Raw genomic sequence first — 22,147 nt, forward strand, 5'->3', positions numbered from 1 at the left:
GCGGCTGAAGAACAGATTTAAAGGGGCCACAACAGGAAATGTCGTGCTCCCTTCTGAAGTTGCTTCCTCCTTTCTAGTATTTAAGGCAAGGTCTGCCCCTCAGACCTTGCCTTGGTATTGAGGCTCAGTTCCTGGTTTCCTGTTTGGAGTTCTAGTTCCGCTTCTCGTCCCGCTTCTGCTCTTCTCCCCGTTGGATTGATTCTGTGGCTCCTGACCTTTGGACTGGCGGTGGTGACTTCTCTGGCTTCGATGTGGACTGGCTCTGGATCCTTCTCCCTCTTGCTCCTGGATTGGCTTCGGACCATTCTCCCGTCTGCTCCTGGACCGGCTGCCGACCTCTCTCCGGACTTCGACCCTTGGATTGGACTGGGACTATTCTTCAAACATACTCCCCGACCTCTTACGACCTTTTGGAGGCGCCAGCCGTCTGGAAGCCACGACCTGCAGGAGGCGTCTGCATCCAGACCATCTTCATTCTTCAGGGAGTCTCCTAAGTCCTAGCGGCCGTGCCCCTACGGACTCCTCCTGGGGGGGGTCACGAGCTTCCAGGGTGAAGTCTTCAGCTTTATCTCTCCAACAGGCCTTGCCTTCTGACAGTAGAGACCGACAAGGGTTTTCTTCCTTCTCGGCAGTGCTGATTCTACTTCGGAACAGGGGTCCACTCTCCAGATCATAACATTTATGGATGATGGCTTGGGCTGCCTCTTGATATTGAGATATGAGAGATGGGATAAACTCTTGTATTTGCTTCCACAAATGTCTTTGATATTGGGTCATGTAAAGTTGGTATGAAGAGATTCTCGAATTCAACATGGCCCCTTGGTAGACTTTTCGGCCAGGGAAATCAAAAAACCTGTGGTCTTTACCTGGGGGATTTGAGGAATATGGTCTAATTCGTTTGGATTTTTTCTGTGCAGACTCCACGACTACCAATTGGTGAGGGAGTTGTGACTTCTGGTAGCCAGGAGCAGACTGCACTAGATATGTACTGTCCATTCGTTTATTGACAGCTGGCACTGAGCAGGGTTGTTCCCAAATGCGGTGTTGCAGTTCTAGGAGAACATCATGCATTGGTATAGCTACCACTTGCTTTGGAGGGTCTACAAACTGAAGTACCTCCAGGGTTTGCTGTCTGGTATCCTGCTCTGTGACTAATTTGAAGGGAATGGTGTCAGCCATTTCTTGGACAAAAGTTGTGAAGGAAAAATCTTCTGGAGGAGATTTTTTCCGTGGATCTGTAGGAGATAGATCCAACATAAAGTCCTCAGATGAGGTATCTGATTCTGTGTCACTCCAAGTATCATATTCTTGAATTTGTGGAGAAATTGTTGAAGTTTTGGGAGGTGGAGGAATTCCTGAAGGTCCTGGTAATGGATCTTCAATAGGTGAGTCCTCTATATGCTCTTCCTATGGATTAGAAGGAAGAGAATCGATGAGATCCTGATATTTTTTCATTAGGATCTGATATAATGCCGACTCTGGTTGTCCTGGATCCCCAGGAGGAAGTGGCACTGATGGTGGTGGCTTTGGGATCGAAGATAGAGCTGTTGTCTTCGGTGGTCGCTTCGAAGTCACCGTAGTTGTTATGGATTTAGTCCCTGGCCTCGGTGCATTTGTGAACATCGGCATCGGTGTCGGCATCGATAGGGTCATCGGTATCGATGTGGGTTCGAGAACCGACATAGGTGATGACACCGACATCGGTGTTGTCACCGGCATCGGTGCCTGTTCCTTCAAGGCTTGTATCACCGCTTGTCTGATAAAAATCGACAATTCCTGTGATACAGCTGCGGTAGATGGAGTAGCTGTATGCGGTGGCGGTGTGGGTGACAATACCTCCACCGATGTCTGTGGAGGTTCGATGGATGATGTAGGCCTTGACGGTGGTAGCGGAGTTTCCTGGTCCTTTTGCTGATTCACGGTCGGTTCTCCCAGGGAGGGAGTTAATGCTGACGTCGGTGTATGTCAATGTCAGTGCCTATGTTTGGGCCTATGCTCGACTACCGACCTTATCGACGTCGTCTAAGCCGATGGCGATACTTGATCTCCGGATCCCTCCAGAAGACATTTTTTCAGCAAAACATTCTTGGAAACTCCTGCTGGGGACGATTTCGTCGACATTGAAGGAGAAGGAAGAAGCTGGAGGTGAAATAGGAATTCCATTTTCTCCTGTCTAAGTTTCCTTCCTTTGGGAGTCATCTCTGCACATTGAGAGCAGGATGAGACATCGTGCTTGTCCCCTAAACAGAGAACACACTCAAGGTGTGGGTCTGTTATGGACATAGTCCGATTGCAGATCGGACATTTTTTAAACCCCGAAGCCATCTTTTCACCAACAGCCGTCGATGAAAAGAGGGAGAAAACATTTTCAGAGAAAAAAAGTTTTTACTTACAGTAAAAATGAGACTAATTTCTCACCGTCCAGTGGAAATGAGAGAGAAATCCCTTGTGGGAGAAAATTTATTTTGAAATCAGTGACTTTTCAGTCAGAAAATCTGTGAGGGAACTCACAGGACTCCTATCTCCGCGATGCTTAAAGCAGCGCGGAAAAACGAAGACTGAAGAGAGACCCCTGTGGCAGAGAATATCATGGCATGCTGGGCATGCTCAGTGGGCTCAGAGTGCCAGTCAAAAGTTTCTAGAAACTTTGACAGAAAGCTTTCCCGCAATAGGACTCCGTCAGTGACATCACCCATATGTGAGGACTAGCATCCTGCTTGTCCTGGGATAATGGACTTCTCCTCCAAGAACTTATCCAATCCTTTTTTAAACACAGCTATACTAACTGCACTAACCACATCCTCTGGCAACAAATTCCAGAGTTTAATTGTGCGTTGAGTAAAAAAGAACTTTCTCCGATTAGTTTTAAATGTGCCACACATGGCGGATAGCCTTGCCATTGCCATTCCGGGGACACCGGAGAGAGCGGCATGCAGATGCGGCGGTAACCATCTTCTCAAGGCTAGTGGGGAGAGCAGAAAGAAAGGTGAGGCACAGAGGTCAAAGCTGTCTGTTGTATCCGTCGCTGTCCGACGTCTCTGCTCCGCCCACCTTACCTCGTTGGCGACTCCCTCCGGGGTTGATGGAAGGCTAGCTGCTGCGGCATCTCCAGGCCGTCCTCCTCTGGTGTTCCCGGACCGGCTTGACGCTGCAAGCCGCCATGTTGACCAGATGCCTAAGGGCGCGCGCGGCCCGACTGATGTACCGGCATTGGCGTGTACCTCAGGGGCATCCCCCTGAGATGACGTCATCAGCTCCAGATATTTAAGGTCTCAGTTTTTGCTAACAAGACGAGTTAGCAAGGGATAGGTTTATCTAGCTTCCTCCAGGTTGCTGCGGATGGGATTCGCTCTCCGCAAACCTAGCTACTCTGCCTCCTCGGACATCACTAGAGGTACCCGCTCCTCAAGGGCCTTGCTCTCTCTTTTTCTTTTCAGGTCGCAGTCCGTGACGTGGGCCCTCGCTCCTCGAGGGCCCACGTCACGGACCAGCTCCTGAATACCACTTCTGCTAAGAAGTCATCGCTGCTTACAACATTAGTGAGTTTCCATCTATCTCTGGATATCTCCTGGGCTGCCTCAAGAGACTATGGTGTGAGTGTTATCATCAAGGACTTGTTCCAGAACTCTGCATATCCTACCTACTCACTTTCTTAGTTTCTCTACAGCTCAGCCACCTTGGGATCGCTATTCCAATACCTGAGGGACTACAGCCCATCCGGGTGCTTCCAGCTCACTACAGCCACATTTGGTGGTTTAATATACTGCTTACAAAGAAGTCTTTGTTGCTTATAACATCAGTGAGTTTCTATCTATCTCTCAGAGCTTTCCCTGGAACCAGGTACTCGCTCCTCGAGGGCCTAAGGCATACCAACTCCTGGGCTGCCTCAAGAGACTATTGTGTGAGTGTTACCATCAAGGACTTGTTCCTGAACTCTACATGTCTTGCCTACTCACTTTCTTAGTTTCTCTACAGCTCAGCCACCTTGGAATCGCTGTTCCAGTACCTGAGGGACTACAGCCCAGCTGGGCGCTTCCAGCTCACTACTGCCACCTCTGGTGGTTTAATATATTGTCTAATAAAAGAACTAGTGTGTGTCTGTCTCCTACACTAAGCCTGACCAGTGGTCCCTCTCGGGATCTCCCCCGAGGGCGTGGTCACTTGCCACTGGTCCAAGGATCCCCCCACAACTATTCTAAATAATAACATTGCTAATTCCCAGCTTTAACAACAGAGCTTTAATAACACCATCTGAGACCAACGGTCGCAACAGAAACAAGGTTCTCACAGGAATGCTGCTTTGAGTTCTTTGAAGGCTTGGATAGCCTCACTGGACCAATGCCATGGGTCTGCACCCTTTCTGGTCATAGCTGTGATTGGTGCTACGATGTGTGAATAGCATGGAATGAAATTCCTATAAAAGTTGGAAAAACCGAGAAAGCGTTGTAATGAACGAAGTCCCGTCAATTGCGGCCACTCCCAGATGCTGACTAGTTTATCCGGGTCCATTTGGAAGCCGGTGGTGGAGACAATAAAGCCCAAGAAGGGCAATGATTGTTGCTCGAAAAGACACTTCTCCAGTTTCGCAAATAGCCAGTTCTCTCTGAGAAACTGGAGAACCTGACGGACATCGGAACGATGGGTGGCGATGCACTTAGAGTAAATTAGCACATCATCAAGGTAAACTATCACCTTGTCATGTAGCATATCCCGAAAGACCTCATTCATGAGATTCTGGAAGACTGTGGGTGCGTTTCATAGTTCAAATGGCATTACAAGGTACTCATAATGACCGTCGCGCGTGTTAAACGCGGTCTTCCATTCGTCTCCTGGTTTTATTCGGACCAAGTTGTAGGCCCCATGCAGGTCCAATTTGGTGAATACCCTGGCCCCGTGGAGGCGATCCCGAAGTTCAGGGATCAAGGGAAGCAGGTAGCGGTCCTTGCGTGTAATGGCGTTGAGTCCCCTATAATCTATGCAGGGTCTTAAGGAACCGTCCTTTTTAGAAATGAAGAAAAATCCTGCGCCTGCTGGGGATGACGAGGGACAAATGAACCCCCTCTAGGTTCTCTCTTTTGTATTTTGACATAGCCTGAGTCTCTGGCAAGGACAGTGGGTATACCCATCCTCTGGGTGGAACCGTATCTGGTAGCAGATCTGGTAGCAGTCATAGGGACGATGCACAAGAAGGGTCTCTGCTTTCTCTTTAGAAAAACATCTAAAAAGTCAGCATATTGAGGAGGAACATAGAGGGTAGTAATGGCGAGTTGAACCTGTGGAGTCGGTCTCTGACATAAGCAGGTAGAGAAACACTTGGGTCCCCAAGATGTGATTTGGAGAGTCCTCCAGTTAATAGAGGGTGAAGCTTTTGTAACCAGGGGAGGCCCAATACAACTGGATGGACAGGCTTCTCTAGAACAAAGAAGGATATCTCTTCTTTGTGGAGGACTCCCGTGTGGAGAGTCACGGGGGTTGTGCAGGCGGTAACCCGACCCGGGAGTGGTTACCCTTGAATGGACGACATGAGTAGAGGTGGGCTGTGGTGGAGCACTGGAAGTTGCAGTTGGCATACCAATTCCACTAGGATAAAGTTTCCGCCAGCCCCTGAGTCAATGAGAGCCAAAGTCGTAAATGACGCGCCGGAGAACTGGAGCGTGACCGGGACAGTGCACTGGGGAGCAGGATTGATGCAGCCTAGGGTCAGCCCCCTGGAGTCACCTAGGCCCGAGAGTTTCCCGGACATTCAGGGCACTGGGCCAATAAATGCCCCTTACTACCGCAGTAGAGGCACAATCCCAAAGTTCATCAACGCTGTTTGTCTGCTGCCGTCAAACGACTGCGGTCGAGTTGCATGGGCTCCTCCCCGCGCTCAGATGCAACCACCGGTGTAGCAGGTGAGACCATAGGACTTGAGAAGGATGGAGCCAGGGAGACTGGATGGCGGGCAGGTTTGAATTCTTTTGCCCGTTGTTGTAACCGCCGATTGATGCGGGCCGCCAGATCGATGAGAGCCTCAAGTTCATCCGGTAGGTCTCGGGCGGCCAGTTCGTCCTTAATGCGGGGAGACAGACCCTCGAAGAAAATACCACGTAGGCTGTCTTCACGCCAGCCCAGTTCAGACACTAAGGTGTGGAGCTCCACCGCGAAGTCAGCCAGTGGGCGTGCCCTTTGGCGAAGCTGGAGCAGTTCGGATGTAGGAGTGGTCCTATGACCAGGCTCATCAAAAACCTGGCGGAAGGTCTGGACAAACTGAGGCAAGTCTCCGAGAATGGGATCTCCTCTCTCCCAAAGAGGAGATACCCAGGCCAGGGCCTTACCACCTAATAGTGAGATGATAAAGGAGGTCTTAATTCGGTCTGTGGGGAATTGCTTTTCCAGCAGTGAGAACCTTATGAAACATTGGTTCAGAAGCCCTTGACACTATTTGGGGTCTCCGGAGAACCGAGATGGAGCCGGCAACTGGGACACAGGGGTCAAAGCTACTGGAATCGTCGGGAGAGAGGCAGCGGCCCCGTGTGCAGAGGCGGAGTCCAGATAAGTTACCAGGTGTTCTACGGTAGCAGATAATGTTTCCAGGGATTGCTGCTGCTGCAGAAGTCGTTGAGCCAGGCCCAGAATGGCCTGGATTCTAGACAAATCCACCAGGTCCATGGCCTTTACAATCTGTTGTGGGAGTGGACCCTTGAGCTGGAGCGAGAGATGATGATGACTGCCGAGGAGGCCTCTCAGTGGGAACTCGTCTCCGAGAGGTGGCGTAGGCGAAGAAGAGGACTCAATGGAGCTGGTTCCAAGGATCCGATCGGATGACCCCCCGAGTAGCGGGTGGTCTATGAATGCTGTAGAGTCCCCGAGGAGCAGTTACTCGGGCGTTCACCTAGCTGGATAGGAATCGACCTTCACGAGAGACAGCTGAAGTCCAGGCAGATGATTCGAAGCAGGCAGCGAAGAGACAAACAGGCCACTGGTCAGGACGGGCAGCAGACAAGAGAGGACAAAGAGACGAGCCAAGGTCAAGCCAGGAGATCAAGCCAAGGAAAGGAGCCAGGAACGGAGTCAGGCACTAGGAAGCAAGGAACACAGGGGAACAAGGCACCAATGTACAGAGAACAACTGAATCAGCACAGCCTGAGAACAACAGAGAAAATTCTGTTGCAAAGGCAGAGTTCCAGTGCCTAAATGGGGTTTAAATACCCCTGCTTTGCTGACGTCACTTACCAAGGCCGACTTGCTGCTTCCTGCGCTGTCCCTTTAAGGGGCATGGCTTCCCGTGCACGTGCGCCCAGGCAGAGCCCTGCTGACGAGAGGACTATGGCGTGGGAGGCCTGCTGCGGAGCGGAGCGTGACGGGTAGGGCTGTGGCGGCCGGGGGCAGTAGTGGCAAAGGTAGGAGAACCGCGGGCCGCAACAATAATGCCAGGTAAAAAGGTGTATTTTTAATGGGCGGCATGCAATGCTAAGCACCCCTCATTTTCATTTCTTCAGCCCTAAATCCTCCCATTCAGGAAAATATTTTAAATTTGCATATGCATCTTGCGATGTGTTATTTATCACGGGCGTTAATGTGTTATCACAGGCATTAGGGCCCTAACACTCGCGATAAGCCCCTAATGAGATCTGATAAATGACCCTGTTAGGGCCTCATTTACTAAGCATTTTTCCTATACACACAGAATGGGCGAAAAGCCTTAGTACATCAAGCCTTTAAAATGGTGAGGCACTTACAATATATTTTGGACTTGGCAAATTTTTGCACAGTGGTGGAATCTCTTGTCATAAGTACCACTGATTATTGCCATGCTGTGTAGTTCGGTCTTCCTAAATCACTGCTTAGGGTATTGCAATTAGTGTAAAATGCAGCAACAAGGCTTGTGACAGACCCCTAAATTGCTGGATTTACACTGGTTACTTGTTGCTGCTACGGTTCAGTTTAAGATCTTGAAATTAGTCCATAAGGCAATATTAGGGGGTTGTCTTCAGTATCTGAAAGATATTTTGTTCCCATTTGTTCATAACCATCCATTGAATTTATCTGGGAAAGTGCTTCTTGCAATTCCACTTTCTCATGAAGCTTGGCTACAGGATATCCATTAATGCCTTTTCTATCACCAGGCCTGTTTTGTGGAATTCTCTCCCACACAAACTGCAAAGATTCTGATTATCTAAGTTTTAGAACGAAGATCAAAGGGGTATTGTTTTCTTAGGCCTTTAAGCTAGAATCTTGTTTTTGTAAGTTTGCTCTGTTGTTGTTTGTTTTAGGAAGAATGTAGTCTGTGTTTTTAGGTTTGCCTACCTTTATTTTTTAAGTAATTTGTCATTTATGATTATATATGTTTTATTGTAATCTGCTATGGACAGGATACCGAATAAAGCAGAATATAAGTACCTTTTAAATAAATAAAAATAAAATAAATCTAAATAAAAAAATATTGTTAGTCTTTCTCATTCAGAGTGAGAATACTTGCTTGCTGACTAAAATAATCCAATCCCCTGAAAAATATGCCTGTGCCCTTAGATGACACTCACCACATCAAATCTGGATTTGTGAGGTAAGTGCCTCAGTAACATATCCAAGTAAAGAGTTCTCCTGTTCTGGACGTCATTTGAATACTGATCTGTAATGATCTGATATATCCATTTATCTTCTTCAGTCCATCCAAAATTCCTATAAAAATAAATAAAATAAAGTAACTACCACTTAGTTTAAGCTGATGACTTTAATGTGGTTTGAAAGACCATGAGGTAGGTATTCAAAGGCTTTGTCTGGGTAACTTTGAGAGTTCCTCAGACAAAACCTCAAATTTGAAAACTATTTACGTTCCCCAACTAAATTTTGTCCAAGCAACTCAATACCTGGACATAATTTAGCCAGATAAAGAGAGGCACTGATGGAGGCATTCTGTTGATATGGTTACATTTTAGCTGGTGAATGCTGATATTCAGTGAAACTCAGTTAAAAGTTAATCAGCTAAGTCTAGTTGGATAAATACCTGTCCTAAAGGACCCAGATATCTTTACTGGAGTAACTTTAGTCAGATATATTCAATGGTAGACTTTTCTGAATAAGTGCTGCTGAATATGTGAGTAAAATTACCCAGGTAACTTCCATATCCACTGGCCTGCTAAATATCAACCTCTCAATACATATGTAGCAAATAGGGGTGTGATGCCTATCTGCTATAAATGAAGAGTGTATTTGGAGTAGAAGAGAATTTGTCTGATGTAGTCCCTCTCAGGAATTAAGAGGTGATGATTTGTAAGAGCTAAAATAAGCACATGTTATTAGGATGTGATATGAAATACAAGGATCCAATGAGGATGAGAAGCCTGTGAAAGTGTGCACTGTGTGCACCTAAAAGGTGTTATGATTAGAGGTGTTTTGAGTGGATTCTCGGGGTACTGTGGAGGTGACCATGCCCACAGGGAGGAGCGCTGTGAGGAGCCACAGTACCAGGCTAGACTCAGGATGCACAAACACAGAGATTTGTCTTTTATTGAACAGCTGATGAGTTCCACCAGAGGTGGCAGTAGTGAGGCAATCCAGAGATCCTCGGCAGAGGAGACCGGTCTCACAGAGGTGGTTAGGGAAGTCCGGCAGCAGGTTCCCAGTGCAGCAGAGCTGTAAATGAGACAGTCTGACAAGTTAGATTACTCACTAAGGCCTGGATATTTATCAAAATGTGGTAAATATCGCATGTGATGGGAAAAGGGATGTGTTTTATGGTAATAGGGAGTTTATTGCAATTTGCACTAATGCCTATTTTAGCACAAATTGTGCTCATTGTTTTGCATTTTGGGATAAGTGCCAGAATGAGGTATTTCCTACATACAACCACTGGGGGGGACCATGTTTACTGAGAGAGACAGAGACAGACTAGCCATAATGCCCTGACCCTAGATAGGTATTTATATCTCTATGGGAGGCCCACCTAGTAACTCGAGGTAAGGTTTAGGTATTAGTGTAGGGGTTAGGGGCCACTTTGACATTCAATGTGAGACGTATGAACAGAATAGTGCTCTCTTGTGAACATTTGATGACCCTCGGAGTGAGGAAATGCATCCAAAGATGAGATTTGTGCAATGTTCTCTCAACCTAGCCTGATGGACTCTCTACCTGGGTAACATCAAGCTAGGTTGAGAGAACATTGCACATATCTCATCTTTGGGTGAGTTTCCTCACTCCGAGGGTCATCAAATGTTCACAAAAAAGCACTGTTCTGTTCGTATGTCTCACATTGAATGTCAAAGTGGCCCCTTACCCCCTACACTAATACCTAAACCTCACCTTGAGTTACTAGATGGGCCTCCCATAGAGATATAAATACCTATCTAGGGTGATAGCATTATGGCTAGTCTCTCTTTCCCTCTCCCTCTCCTAGGTGAATGCTCTGGGAGCTTCAAACTACCAAAACCAGCATCCACAAACCACATCACAAGGGGCAATCAGCCATAACATAAGCTATCACACACCTTAATGCTCCTGAAAATGTTATAGCTAAAATCAGCATTAAAGCCATGCAATAGGGCTTTGCAAATCAGTAAGCCCACCCCTAACTCCTCCTCTTTTTCAGATTTGCATCGCACCATACGATATGGTGCTATCACATGTGTTAACAGGGCTTTTCACATGTGATAACGTCTTAACACATTTTAATAAATGAGGGGGTAAGCTGGTAGCTGTGTGGTAGTGATTCCAGTAGGCAGACGTAGATGGTTGAAGGCACCGAGACAGGGAGAGCAGGCCCTCGAGGAGCGAGTACCTGATCCCAGTAGGGCACCTGAAAGAAAGCAAAGAGCCCCCAAGGAGTGGGTACCCAGGTTAGAGAATACCCCGAAGGGCAGAGAGAGAGCTTCCAGCGGCAACACGGAAGCAGCAGAGCAGCTTAGACCGGACAAGTCCAATCCTTGCTAACTCAATGAGTTAGCAAACAAGCACAGGCTAAATACCCGGATGGCGTGATGTCACTCGAGGGGGAAGGCCCCGAGGTTCCCGCCATGACGTGGATAAAGACGTAAGTGGCGTGCGCACCTTAGGAGGCCCTTAGGAGAAACACAGCATGAGGCTTTGCCATAGCCATTCCGGGGACGCCAGGGAGCGTGGCTTGCAGACGTGTTGGTAGCCATCTTCCCAAGGCTAGCGGAGAGAGCAGAGAGAGAGGTGAGGCACAAAGGTCGAAGCCATCTGAGACCGACGGATGCAACAAAAGGTATAGAGATATTATAGCAGAAGCAGATTAAGACAGATGTTTTAAATAATTATTTTTTAAATATGTCTTTCTCAAATCCTTGGAGATAAGATGCATTACTGCATAGTGGTTTCCAGAAATAATTTGCAGTAAAAAAGATGCTGCATGTATTAGATCATGACAAACCTTGTTTTCAGTCATTTTGCTGTGACTAATGCATTTGAACTATAAACATAAAGAAAAAATCTTTTGAATTAGATGCAAATATGGTCAGAAGCTTTTGGTTTCATGCAGTTCCTCTTCGAGAACATAAGAACATAAGGCATGCCATACTAGATCAGACCAAAGATTCATCAAGTTAAGCATCCTGTCGCCAAAGGTGGCCAATCCAGGTCACAAGTACCCGGCAGGATCCCAAAGAACAGATCCAATCCTTCTTGCTCATAACCAAGGATAAGTAGTGGCTTTCCCAATTCTACATGGCTAATAATGGTTTATAGACTTTTTCTCCAGGAACTTGTCTAAGTTCTTTTTAAAACCAGCTATGCCAACTACTTTCATCACATCCTCTAGCAACGAGTTCTACAATTTAATTGTGTGTGGAGTGAAAAAATACTATTTCCAATTTGTGCTAAATGTGCTACTCATTACATTCATGAAGCTACTCCTATTATTGGAAAGAGTAAACAACTATTCCCTAATTACACATTCCACCCCACTCATGATTCTATAGACCTCTATCATATCTCCTCTCTGCTGCCTCTACTGCTGACTGAAGAGCCCTAACCTGTTTAGCCTTTTTTCATAGGGAAGTCATTTTAGCCCCTTAGTAATTTTGGTTGCACTTCTCTGTATATATCAGCAGCTGAGATACGCTTAATATTGTCTCTCTGCTGCTATTCTATATGAGCAGGATGGAAAAGGATGCATATTTAAAAAGGGATAATAAGAGAAAAAGAGTATAAAAAGAGCCAATAATGTAGGGTAAGTCAAAAGTAGGGACTGGTCTTCAGGTTATGCAAATCTAGTAGGACCTTGCTTAGGGTTACTCACTGGTGTGTTAGTCCTGAGCCCGGGATATGCAGTCTCTGGGTCCAGGTTATGTAGTACTAGTCCAAACTGGAGCCAATGCTATGGAGAATGGGTAGGGTGCAGTGTATAGGATTCTCAGAGGTGGTTAGATAGGTGTGCAAGGCAATACTAGGAGGGCTGGCATGTAAGGGAAAACAGCAAGCAAGAATGCAAGGTGTTTTGAAGCAGGAGCAAGAAATTCAGGTTCTGTGACAAAGTGGACAGCCTTCTAGTTGCAAGAACATAAGAACATAAGAAATTGCCATGCTGGGTCAGACCTAGGGTCCATCAAGCCCAGCATCCTGTTTCCAGCAGAGGCCAAACCAGGTCACAAGAACCTGGCAATTACCCAAACACTAAGAAGATCCCATGCTACTAATGCAATTAATAGCAGTGGGTATTCCCTAAGTCAACTTGATTAACAGCAGTTAATGGACTTCTCAAAGAATTTATCCAAAACTTTTTTAAACCCAGCTACACTAAAATGCACTAACCACATCCTTTGGCAACAAATTCCAGAGCTTTATTGTGCGTTGAGTGAAAAAGAATTTTCTCCGATTAGTCTTAAATGTGCTACTTGCTAACTTCATGGAATGCCCCCTAGTCCTTCTATTATTCGAAAGTGAAAATAACTGAGTTACATCTACTCGTTCAAGACCTCTCATGATCTTAAAGACCTCTATCATATCCCCCCTCAGCCGTCTCTTCTCCAAGCTGAACAGCCCTAACCTCTTCAGCCTTTCCTCATAGGGGAGCTGTTCCATCCCCTTTATCATTTTGGTTGCCCTTCTCTGTACCTTCTCCATCGCAACTATATCTTTTTTGAGATGCGGCGACCAGAATTGTACACAGTATTCAAGGTGCGGTCTCACCATGGAGCGAAACAGAGGCATTATGACATTTTCCATTCTATTAATCATTCCCTTCCTAATAATTCTTAACATTCTATTTGCTTTTTTGACTGCTGCAGCACACTGAGCTGACGATTTTAAAGTATTATCCACTATGATGCCTAGATCTTTTTCCTGGGTGGTAGCTCCTAATATGGAACCTAACATCGTGTAACTACAGCAAGGGTTATTTTTCCCTATATGCAACACCTTGCACTTGTCCACATTACATTTCATCTGCCATTTGGATGCCCAATCTTCCAGTCTTGCAAGGTCCTCCTGTAATGTATCACAGTCTGCTTGTGATTTAACTACTCTGAATAATTTTGTATCATCTGCAAATTTGATAACCTCACTCGTCATATTCCTTTCCAGATCATTTATATATATATTAAAAAGCACCGGTCCAAGTACAGATCCCTGAGGCATTCCACTGTTTACCCTTTTCCACTGAGAAAATTGAACATTTAATCCTACTCTCTGTTTCCTGTCTTTTAACCAGTTTGTAATCCATGAAAGGACATCGCCTCCTATCCCATGACTTTTTAGTTTTCGTAGAAGCCTCTCATGAGGGACTTTGTCAAACGCCTTCTGAAAATCCAAATATACTACATCTACCAGTTCACCTTTATCCACATATTTATTAACCCCTTCAAAAAAATGAAGCATATTTATTAGGCAAGACTTCCCTTGGGTAAATCCATGTTGACTGTGTCCCATTAAATCATGTCTTTCTAAATGCTTTCTATATGCAACCCATTTCATTGCCCCCACAATCCATTCCAGCCAATTTGGGTCCTTAAGAACATATATTATTTACAGTGATGCTTTTTCAAAAGTACAGTTGTTGCTATTCGCATTCTGGGAGTTATTACTGTTTTGGTATGGGAAGTTTGCTATTTAGTTTTTGAGTGACTTTTTGCAGGGTTTTGTTTTACTTCAAAAAGTGCCTGGTAAAGGAAGGAGTTTGTGTTACTGTTACTGAGGTGACAACAGATTATGAATTTTTTTGTACGGTGAGTAGTAAAGAGGAAATATCCTAGTTCAGCCAGCCAGTTATTTCAGTGATTACCTTAAGTAAGTGTTATGAATTAGAACGTGGACCCTTGTTCCGAGGTAGAGTCAGCACTACCAAAAAGGAAGTCAACCCTCTTCGGTCTCTACCGTCAGATGGCAAGGCCTGATGATGAAGGTGTTTCAAAGAAGACTTCACCCTGGAAGCTCGTGATCCCCCCAGGAGAAGCCCGTAGGGACACGGCCGCTGGGACTTAGAGGACTCCCTGAAGAGTGAAGATGGTCTGGATGCAGGCGCCTCCTACAGATCGTGGGTTCCAGACGGCTGGCGCCTCCAGCAGGTCGTGAACAGTTCGGGAGTATATGTCGAGGGATAGTCCAAAACCGGTGCAAGGGTCGAAGTCCAGAGAGAGGGTGAAAGCCGGTCCAGGAGCAGATGGGAGAATGGTCCGAAGCCAATCCAGGAGTAAAGAAGGAGAAGGGTCCAAAGCCAGTCCAGGTCCAAGCCAGAAGATCACCACCACCAATCTGAGGATCAGTAGCCAAAGAGTCGATCCAACGAGGAGAAGAAACAGAAGCAGGATGTAGAGAGGATCCAGGAGCACAGAACACCAGAACTGAGTACAGGACCTCAATACCAAGGCAAGGTTTGAGTGTTAGACCTTGCCTTAAATACAGGAACCAGGAAGCGGAGTTCCAGGAGGGGCCATGACTATTTCCTGTCATGGCCCTTTAAATATCTTCTTCAGCTGCGCGCGCGGCTCTTAGTGAAGGCAGAGGGGGAGGAGCCAGCCCGGTCGAGAGGAACCATGCGGCCGGGCTTGGCAGCGTTAGCAGCCCCGAGGAAGGCAGAAGGAAGGTTGCTTGCCACAGCAGGAGCTTCGGTAAGGCCCGATGCTACGGTGAGTGTCATTGCTGCGACTGTCGGCCCGGCCCGGGTTGCGACCCGCCGCGGCCTGTGGCCATGATGCCCAGCCCCAGTCACGGGCCGCCACGGCCGGTGGTGCTAACAGTACCCCCTCCTTTAGGCCTCCCCCTAGAAGGCTTGGGTTTTCCAGGGTGTGCAGCGTGAAAGTTCGTGAGAAGAGACTTGTCCAGTATATTCTTAGCAGGCTCCCAAGAATTCTCCTCAGGTCCGAATCCTTCCCACGCTAGAAGGTATTCCCAGTTTTTTCCTCGTTTCTGGACATCCAGAACCTCTTGTACTTGGTATATGGTCTCATCCTCGGCCCTAAGTTGTGGAACTTCGGGAGCTTTCCGAGAAGGCCAAGAGAGGATCAATGGCTTCAGAAGGGACACATGGAAGGAGTTATGAATCCTCAAGGTGGCCGGCAAATGGAGTTGATATGTTACTGGACCAATCTGTCGCAGTACAGGAAACGGTCCAATATAGTGTGGAGCCAATCACATGGAAGGAACTCACGACCGGATGTGCCGGGTGCTAAGCCACACTCTCTCCTGGACGAAATCGTGGAGCCGATCACCGATGCTTGTCAGCGAACGTCTTGGCAGTGTGGGCAGCTTTCTCGAACATGTGCTGGGTGTGAATCCAGAGCTGCCGCAACTGTACTGTGGTAAGCTGAGCTGCCGGTGAGGGTACCGGTAAGGGCAAAGGTAGAGGCGGCCTGGGGTGTCGCCCGAATATAATCTGGAACAGAGAAGTCCCCGTTGAGGAGCAGACATGCGAGTTATGAGAGAACTCAGCCCAGGAAAGGAGTGATGCCCAATCGTTCTGCCGGAAGTTGACGTACATTCGAAGAAATTGTTTTAACGTACGATTTGTACGTTCCGCTTGTCCATTTGCCTGCAGATGAAACGCAGTGGTGTAGTCCAGAGAAATGTTAAACTTCTTGCAAAGATTGAGCCAGTAACGGGCCGTAAACTGAGGACCCCTGTCAGATACGATATGCTGTGGGAGACCATGGAGGCAGAAGATATGGAGCATAAACAGTTGGGCCAGGCGAGGAGCAGATGGGAGGGACGGTAGCGGGATAAAGTAGGCCATTTTGGAGAATCGATCCACAACCACCCATATTACCGTATTGCTCTCAGATGGAGGAAGTTCCACAATAAAATCTGTGGAAATATGTGTCCAGGGTTTCTGGGGAATGGGTAGCAGCTGTAAAAGTCCCCAAGTCTTCCCAGTAGGAATCTTGTGTTGTGCACAAGTTGGACAAGAATCCACATATGCACGAATATCTTTGTGCATGTTGGGCCACCAATAATATTGTTGCAAGAGCATTTGAGTCCGAACTCTACCCCGATGTCCAGCTAGCTGAGAGTCATGTCCCCATTTTAATACTTTATTACGAAGTCTCTTAGGTACCATAGTCTTACCCGGTGGGACCGTGAACGTTGCGGAGAGGATGATGCAAGCTGGGTCAATAATATTTTGAATGGGCTCCTCAATGTCACCAGTGGAGAAATATCGGGACAGTGCATCAGCCTTGATATTCTTATTAGCAGGTCAATATCTTAGTTCAAAATCGAAACGTGTGAAGAAAAGCGCCCAGCGAGCCTGACGCGGGTTCAAACGTTGAGCTTGTTGGAGATATACCAAGTTCTTGTAGTCCGTGAAGTCAGTGATACGGTGTTGCGCTCCTTCCAACCACTGTCGCCACTCTTCGAATGTGAGCTTGATGGCTAAAAGTTCCTTGTCGCCAATGGAATAATTGCATTCAACTGGAGAAAATTTTCTAGAGAAGTAGGAGCATGGATGAGACTTTCCAGATGCTTGGTTTTGGCTTAGGACAGCTCATACTCCTTCAGCGGAGGCATCAATCTCTACTGTAAATGGACGCCTGGGATCAGGATGTCAGACACAAGGTTGTTGTAGGAAGGATTCTTTGAGAGCCTGAAAGGCTTCCATAGCCTCTAAGGACCAGGCCTTGTTGTTCGCCCCCTTACGGGTGAGTGCAGTAAGGGACGCCGCCAGCTTGGAAAAGTTCTGTATAAAACTACGATAATAGTTTGCGAATCCAAGGAATCGCTGGAGTGCAATTAGACCATTTGGCTGGGGCAATTTATTTATTTATTTATTTATTTAAAGAATTTATATACCGGGGTTCCTGTATAGTATACATATCACCCCGGTTTACAAGGAACCATAACTATCGCTTCATTTAGCGGTTTACATTGAACATTTAGTGGTTTACATTGAACATTTAGCGGTTTACATTGAACATAGTTAATTTGAGAAAACATAATAAAACATAAATAAACATAAATAAACATAAAATAGTTAATTTGAGAAAAAGTATATAATATGGTTAACCAGTTAATAACTAAAAAGCAGGTTAATAAGTAAATAAGTAAGTAAATAACATTGAACTTGATAGAATCTGGTAACAGGATAAAATATAGTGTTGCATATGCTTAAGTACAGTTTCGTGTTAATTTCTTCAGAGAGATATAAGCTGGGGAAGATACGGAGGATATGAAATGCCTTTTTTCTTGCTCATTAACTCTATGGGAAAGCTTGTTCGAACAACCAAGTCTTAAGTTTCTTTTTAAATTCTTGTATGCATTTTAATTTAGTAGGATCCATTTGAAAACCTTGCTTAGAAATTATATACCCCAAAAAAGGTAAAGATTCTCTTTTAAAAATGCATTTTTCTAGTTTAGCATAGAGTCGATGTTCTCTCAGACGTTGTAGTACTTGAAGGACGTGTTGGCGATGCGTCTGTAAATCGCGGGAAAAAACTAAAATGTTGCGGTCCTGGCTGCGAGCACCGCAGCCAGGCCCTTACCTCTTGATTCCCGGATCTGCTCCCGCCTCTGGAGTCCTGGCTTGCCGCCTGTTTGGTGGCGTCCCCGCTGGGGCAGCACCGCCATGAAGGTTCCGGGGGATGCCCTGTTCCTAGGCGCGCGCGCCACTTGGGCGCCTTTGTAGCCCGTTTCCCGCCAGTACTGACTCCGCCCAATTCCTGATATCAGACGCCGCGGCCTTGATAAGCCAGCCGCGGCCATCCAGCCTTTGCCTTGCAACGGGTTAGCATTCTGGTTTCCTGTTGCGTTGCGCCCCGGAGTGACCTGCTTGGCTATGTCGCTCCGTTCCTGCTTGGTTCCTGCTTGCCTGCTACAGTACCTGCTTGGTTCCTGCCTGCTCGTTACCATACCTGCTTGGTTCCTGCCTGCTCGCTACAGTACCTGCTTAGTTCCTGCCTACCTGCTACAGTACCTGCTTGGTTCCTGCATGCTTGCTACAGTACCTGCTTGGTTCCTGCCTGGTTCCAGTACCCGAGTCTTGCTACAGTTCCTGCCTGGTTCCAATACCTGAGTCTTGCTACAGTTCCTGACTGGTTACAGTACCCGAGTCCTGCTACAGTTCCTGCCTGGTTCCAGAACCCGTACCCAGTTACAGTATCACTACTGTCCTAGTCTGTTTCCAGCTACCTGTCCTGATCCACAACCCGCCTAAGTCCCAGCAGCCAGGCCCCTACGGGCTCCTCCCGGGGGGGCTTCGGCTTCAAAGGGTGAAGCCACCTAAGTCCCAGTGGTTGGACTCCTACTGGCTCCTCCCGGGGGAGCACCAGCTTCCAGGGTGAAGAGAATCTACGTCCCGCCTGAACATCTTCCTCCTGGCCTGCTGTTCATCAGAGACATTGTCCATCTTTTCCTAGTCTCCAGCAGGTCGGCCCAAGGGTCCACTAAACTGAGACTCCCACAACAAATGTCATCTAGATAGACTACCACGCAGACATAGAGCAGGTCTCTAAATATTTCGTTAATTAAGTGCTGAAAAACAGCAGGAGCATTGGTTAGTCCGAATGGCATGACAAGATACTCAAAATGTCCATCTCTCGTGTTAAAAGCCGTCTTCCACTCATCTCCCTCACGAATCCTGATTAAATTATATGCTCCTCGGAGATCCAACTTCGAAAACTCCTTGGCCCCCTGTAGACGGTCGAAGAGTTCAGCTATAAGCGGTAATGGGTACTGGTAATAGCATTTAGCCCACGGAAGTCTATACATGGACGCAAGGTCCCATCTTTTTTCCCAACAAAGAAGAAGCCGGCCCAGCCTGGAGATTTAGAGCGCCTGATAAATCCTTTCTGTAAATTGTCTTGGATATATTCTGACATAGCACGGGTCTCTAAGGCAGACAACGGACGGACCCTACCCCGTGGTGGGGTAGTGCCAGGAATCAGATTGATGCTACAAACAAATTCTCGATGTGGAGGTAAAATGTCAGCAGCCTTTTTGGAAAAAACGTCCGAGAACTGACTGTACTGTGGCGGTAGATCCTCCAGTCTGGAAGTGCAGATGAAACTACAGAAGGAGCTTGTTCTGTTAATGCAGGTCTCCTGGCATGCTGGACCCCATTGGATAAGTTTTAAAGATGTCCAGTCGAAGTGTGGGGTGTGTTGTTGTAACCACGGAATATCAAGAACTATAGGGTGGATGGCTCTCTGGATGATATAGAAGGAGATACTTTCAGTATGGTTTGGCGAGATGTGACACTTCATCGGAACTGTATGATGAGTTATCCTCCCTGGCAGGGGATCTCCATGAATGGAAGATATAATTAACGGCTTTGGACACAAGCAAGTAGGAATGTGTAGTTGCTCTTCCACATTTTGTAGAATAAAATTTCCATCAGCTCCAGAATCTACTAAAGCCAGAGTGGAGAACTGATGATCTCCGCAACACAAGGTGACATGCAGAGTTAGTGGGGGAGCTGGAGAGGTGATGCCTAGGGTTACACCCCCGATGGATCCTAGGCTTTGAAGTTTCCCGGACGTGTTGGACAACAGGCAATGAGATGGCCCGCTCCTCCACAGTAGAGGCAGAGACCTGCCTTGCGACGTCTTTGCCATTCTTCAGGAGAAAGAGGACCCCGACCCAACTGCATAGGTTCTTCCGTAGTTCCTTCGGGGGTAGATGCGGTTTGGAGGGCAGGAACAGAGTGAGAAGGGTTAGCACCTGCCATGTGCTTTTTCGTGCTTGATCGGTCGATTCGGGTTACCAATTCCATGATGGAGTCCAAGGATGGAGGTAACTCCCGGGCGGCCATTTCATCCTTTATTCTGGGTGACAGACCCTCCAAGAATATGGACCAGAGGCAATTCTCCTCCCAATGGAGTTCAGATGCAAGGGTCCTGAATTCAATGGTATAATCAGCCAGTGGTCGCCCTCCTTGCCGGAGTTGTAGCAGCTTAGAACCAGCAACCACTTGTTTCCCTGGATCGTCAAACACTGCTTGAAATAATTCCAAAAACTTAAGAAGATTTTGTAGGACTGGATCCGACCGTCGCTAGAAGGGAGAAGCCCAGTCCATAGCCTTACCCTCTAACAGCGACATGATATATGTAGTTTTGGTAAGATCATCTGGAAAGAGGGAGGCTTGAAGATGAAAGTGCATGCTGCACTGGTCGAGGAATCCTTGACACAAGTGACGTTCACCAGCGTAACGTGGAGGAGTTGGTAAAGGAATCACGGACCGGGTATTACTCAGCACCCCTGATGGTAATGGTGGAGGAGCTGCCTGAGCAGTAGCTATAGAATCTAGACTGGCGTTAAGTATTTCCAAGGAAGCCGCCATGGATTCTAGTATGCGTTGCTGCTCTATGACCTTCTGGGCTAGTCCAGGAATGGCCTGGCGAGCTGAGGCCTCTGCCGGGTCTATGGCCTTGGTATTCTGTTATGAATTAGAACGTGGACCCTTGTTCCAAGGTAGAGTCAGCACTACCAAAAAGGAAGTCAACCCTCTTCGGTCTCTACCATCAGATGGCAAGGGCTGATGATGAAGGTGTTTCGAAGAAGACTTCACCCTGGAAGCTCGTGATCCCCCCAGGGGGAGCCCGTAGGGACACGGCCACTGGGACTTAGAGGACTCCCTGAAGAGTGAAGATGGTCTGGATGCAGGCGCCTCCTGCAGGTAGTGGGTTCCAGACAGCTGGCGCCTCCAGCAGGTCGTGAACAGTTCGGGAATATATGTCGAGGGATAGTCCAAAACCGGTCCAAGGGTCGAAGTCCAGAGAGAGGTTGAAAGCCACTCTAGGAGCAGAAAGGAGAATGGTCCGAAGCCAATCCAGGAGTAAAGAAGGAGAAGGGTCCAAAGCCAGTCCAGGTCCAAGCCAGAAGATCACCACCACCGATCCGAGGGTCAGGAGCCAAAGAGTCGATCCAAATAGGAGAAGAAACAGAAGCGGGACGTAGAGCGGATCCAGGAGCACAGAACACCAGAACTGAGTACAGGACCTCAATACCAAGGCAAGGTCTGAGTGTTAGACCTTGCCTTAAATACAGGAACCAGGAGGCGGAGTTCCAGGAGGGGCCATGACTATTTCCTGTCATGCCCTTTAAATATCTTCTTCAGCCGCGTGCCCGGCTCTTAGTGAAGGCAGAGGGGGAGGAGCCAGTCTGGCCAAGAGGAACCATGCGGCTGGGCTTAGCAGCGTCAGCAGACCCGAGGAAGGCAGAAGGAAGGTTGCCTGCCACAGCAGGAGCTTTGGTAAGGCCCGACGCTAGGGTGAGTGTCATTGCCGCGACCGTCGGCCCAGCCCGGGTCGCGACCCACCGCAGCCAGCAGCCATGTCGCCTGGCCCCGGTTGTGGGTCGCTGCTGCCGGCGGGCTTAACAGTAAGTCTTAAGTCAGTGCAGTATGAATTTCTTTAATTTCTAAATGTATGCATTTCTCGGTATTTTTTGCAACTACTCCCAAAAATCACAGATGACATATTCATCAGACACTGTGACAGGATTTCTGACACATATCTATATTATGCACATATATGAGAAACAAAGTTAAATATTTAAAACTATTTGTGCCGATATTCAGCCAGATTAACTTATCTGGCTTTCTGGGCTGAGATATTCAGCAGTGCAGCCACTCAGCTATGTTAGTTAGCTGGATAAGTTTATCTGGCTAACTTCAGGACAGCTGAATAGCAGTTCTATACTTATCTGGCTAATTAAACCTGATAATGCTGAATATCAGTGTTTAACCAGTTAACTGGGTCATTCATCAAAATGCGTTAGAGCCCTA

At 47.2% G+C, this 22,147-nt stretch overlaps 1 protein-coding gene across 1 annotated transcript in view; it reads right to left on the reverse strand.

The window, feature by feature from the left end:
- CCDC148 (coiled-coil domain containing 148) overlaps positions 1-22,147 on the reverse strand; it is a 460,662-nt gene that overhangs the window by 260,515 nt on the left and 178,000 nt on the right. The window contains exon 9 of the mRNA XM_029605544.1: positions 8,523-8,661. Coding sequence (XP_029461404.1) covers positions 8,523-8,661 — 139 coding nt within the window. The remainder of the gene's footprint in view (positions 1-8,522; positions 8,662-22,147) is intronic.

Source organism: Rhinatrema bivittatum, chromosome 6 (assembly GCF_901001135.1).
Source record: "Rhinatrema bivittatum chromosome 6, aRhiBiv1.1, whole genome shotgun sequence".
Taxonomy (NCBI): domain Eukaryota; kingdom Metazoa; phylum Chordata; class Amphibia; order Gymnophiona; family Rhinatrematidae; genus Rhinatrema; species Rhinatrema bivittatum.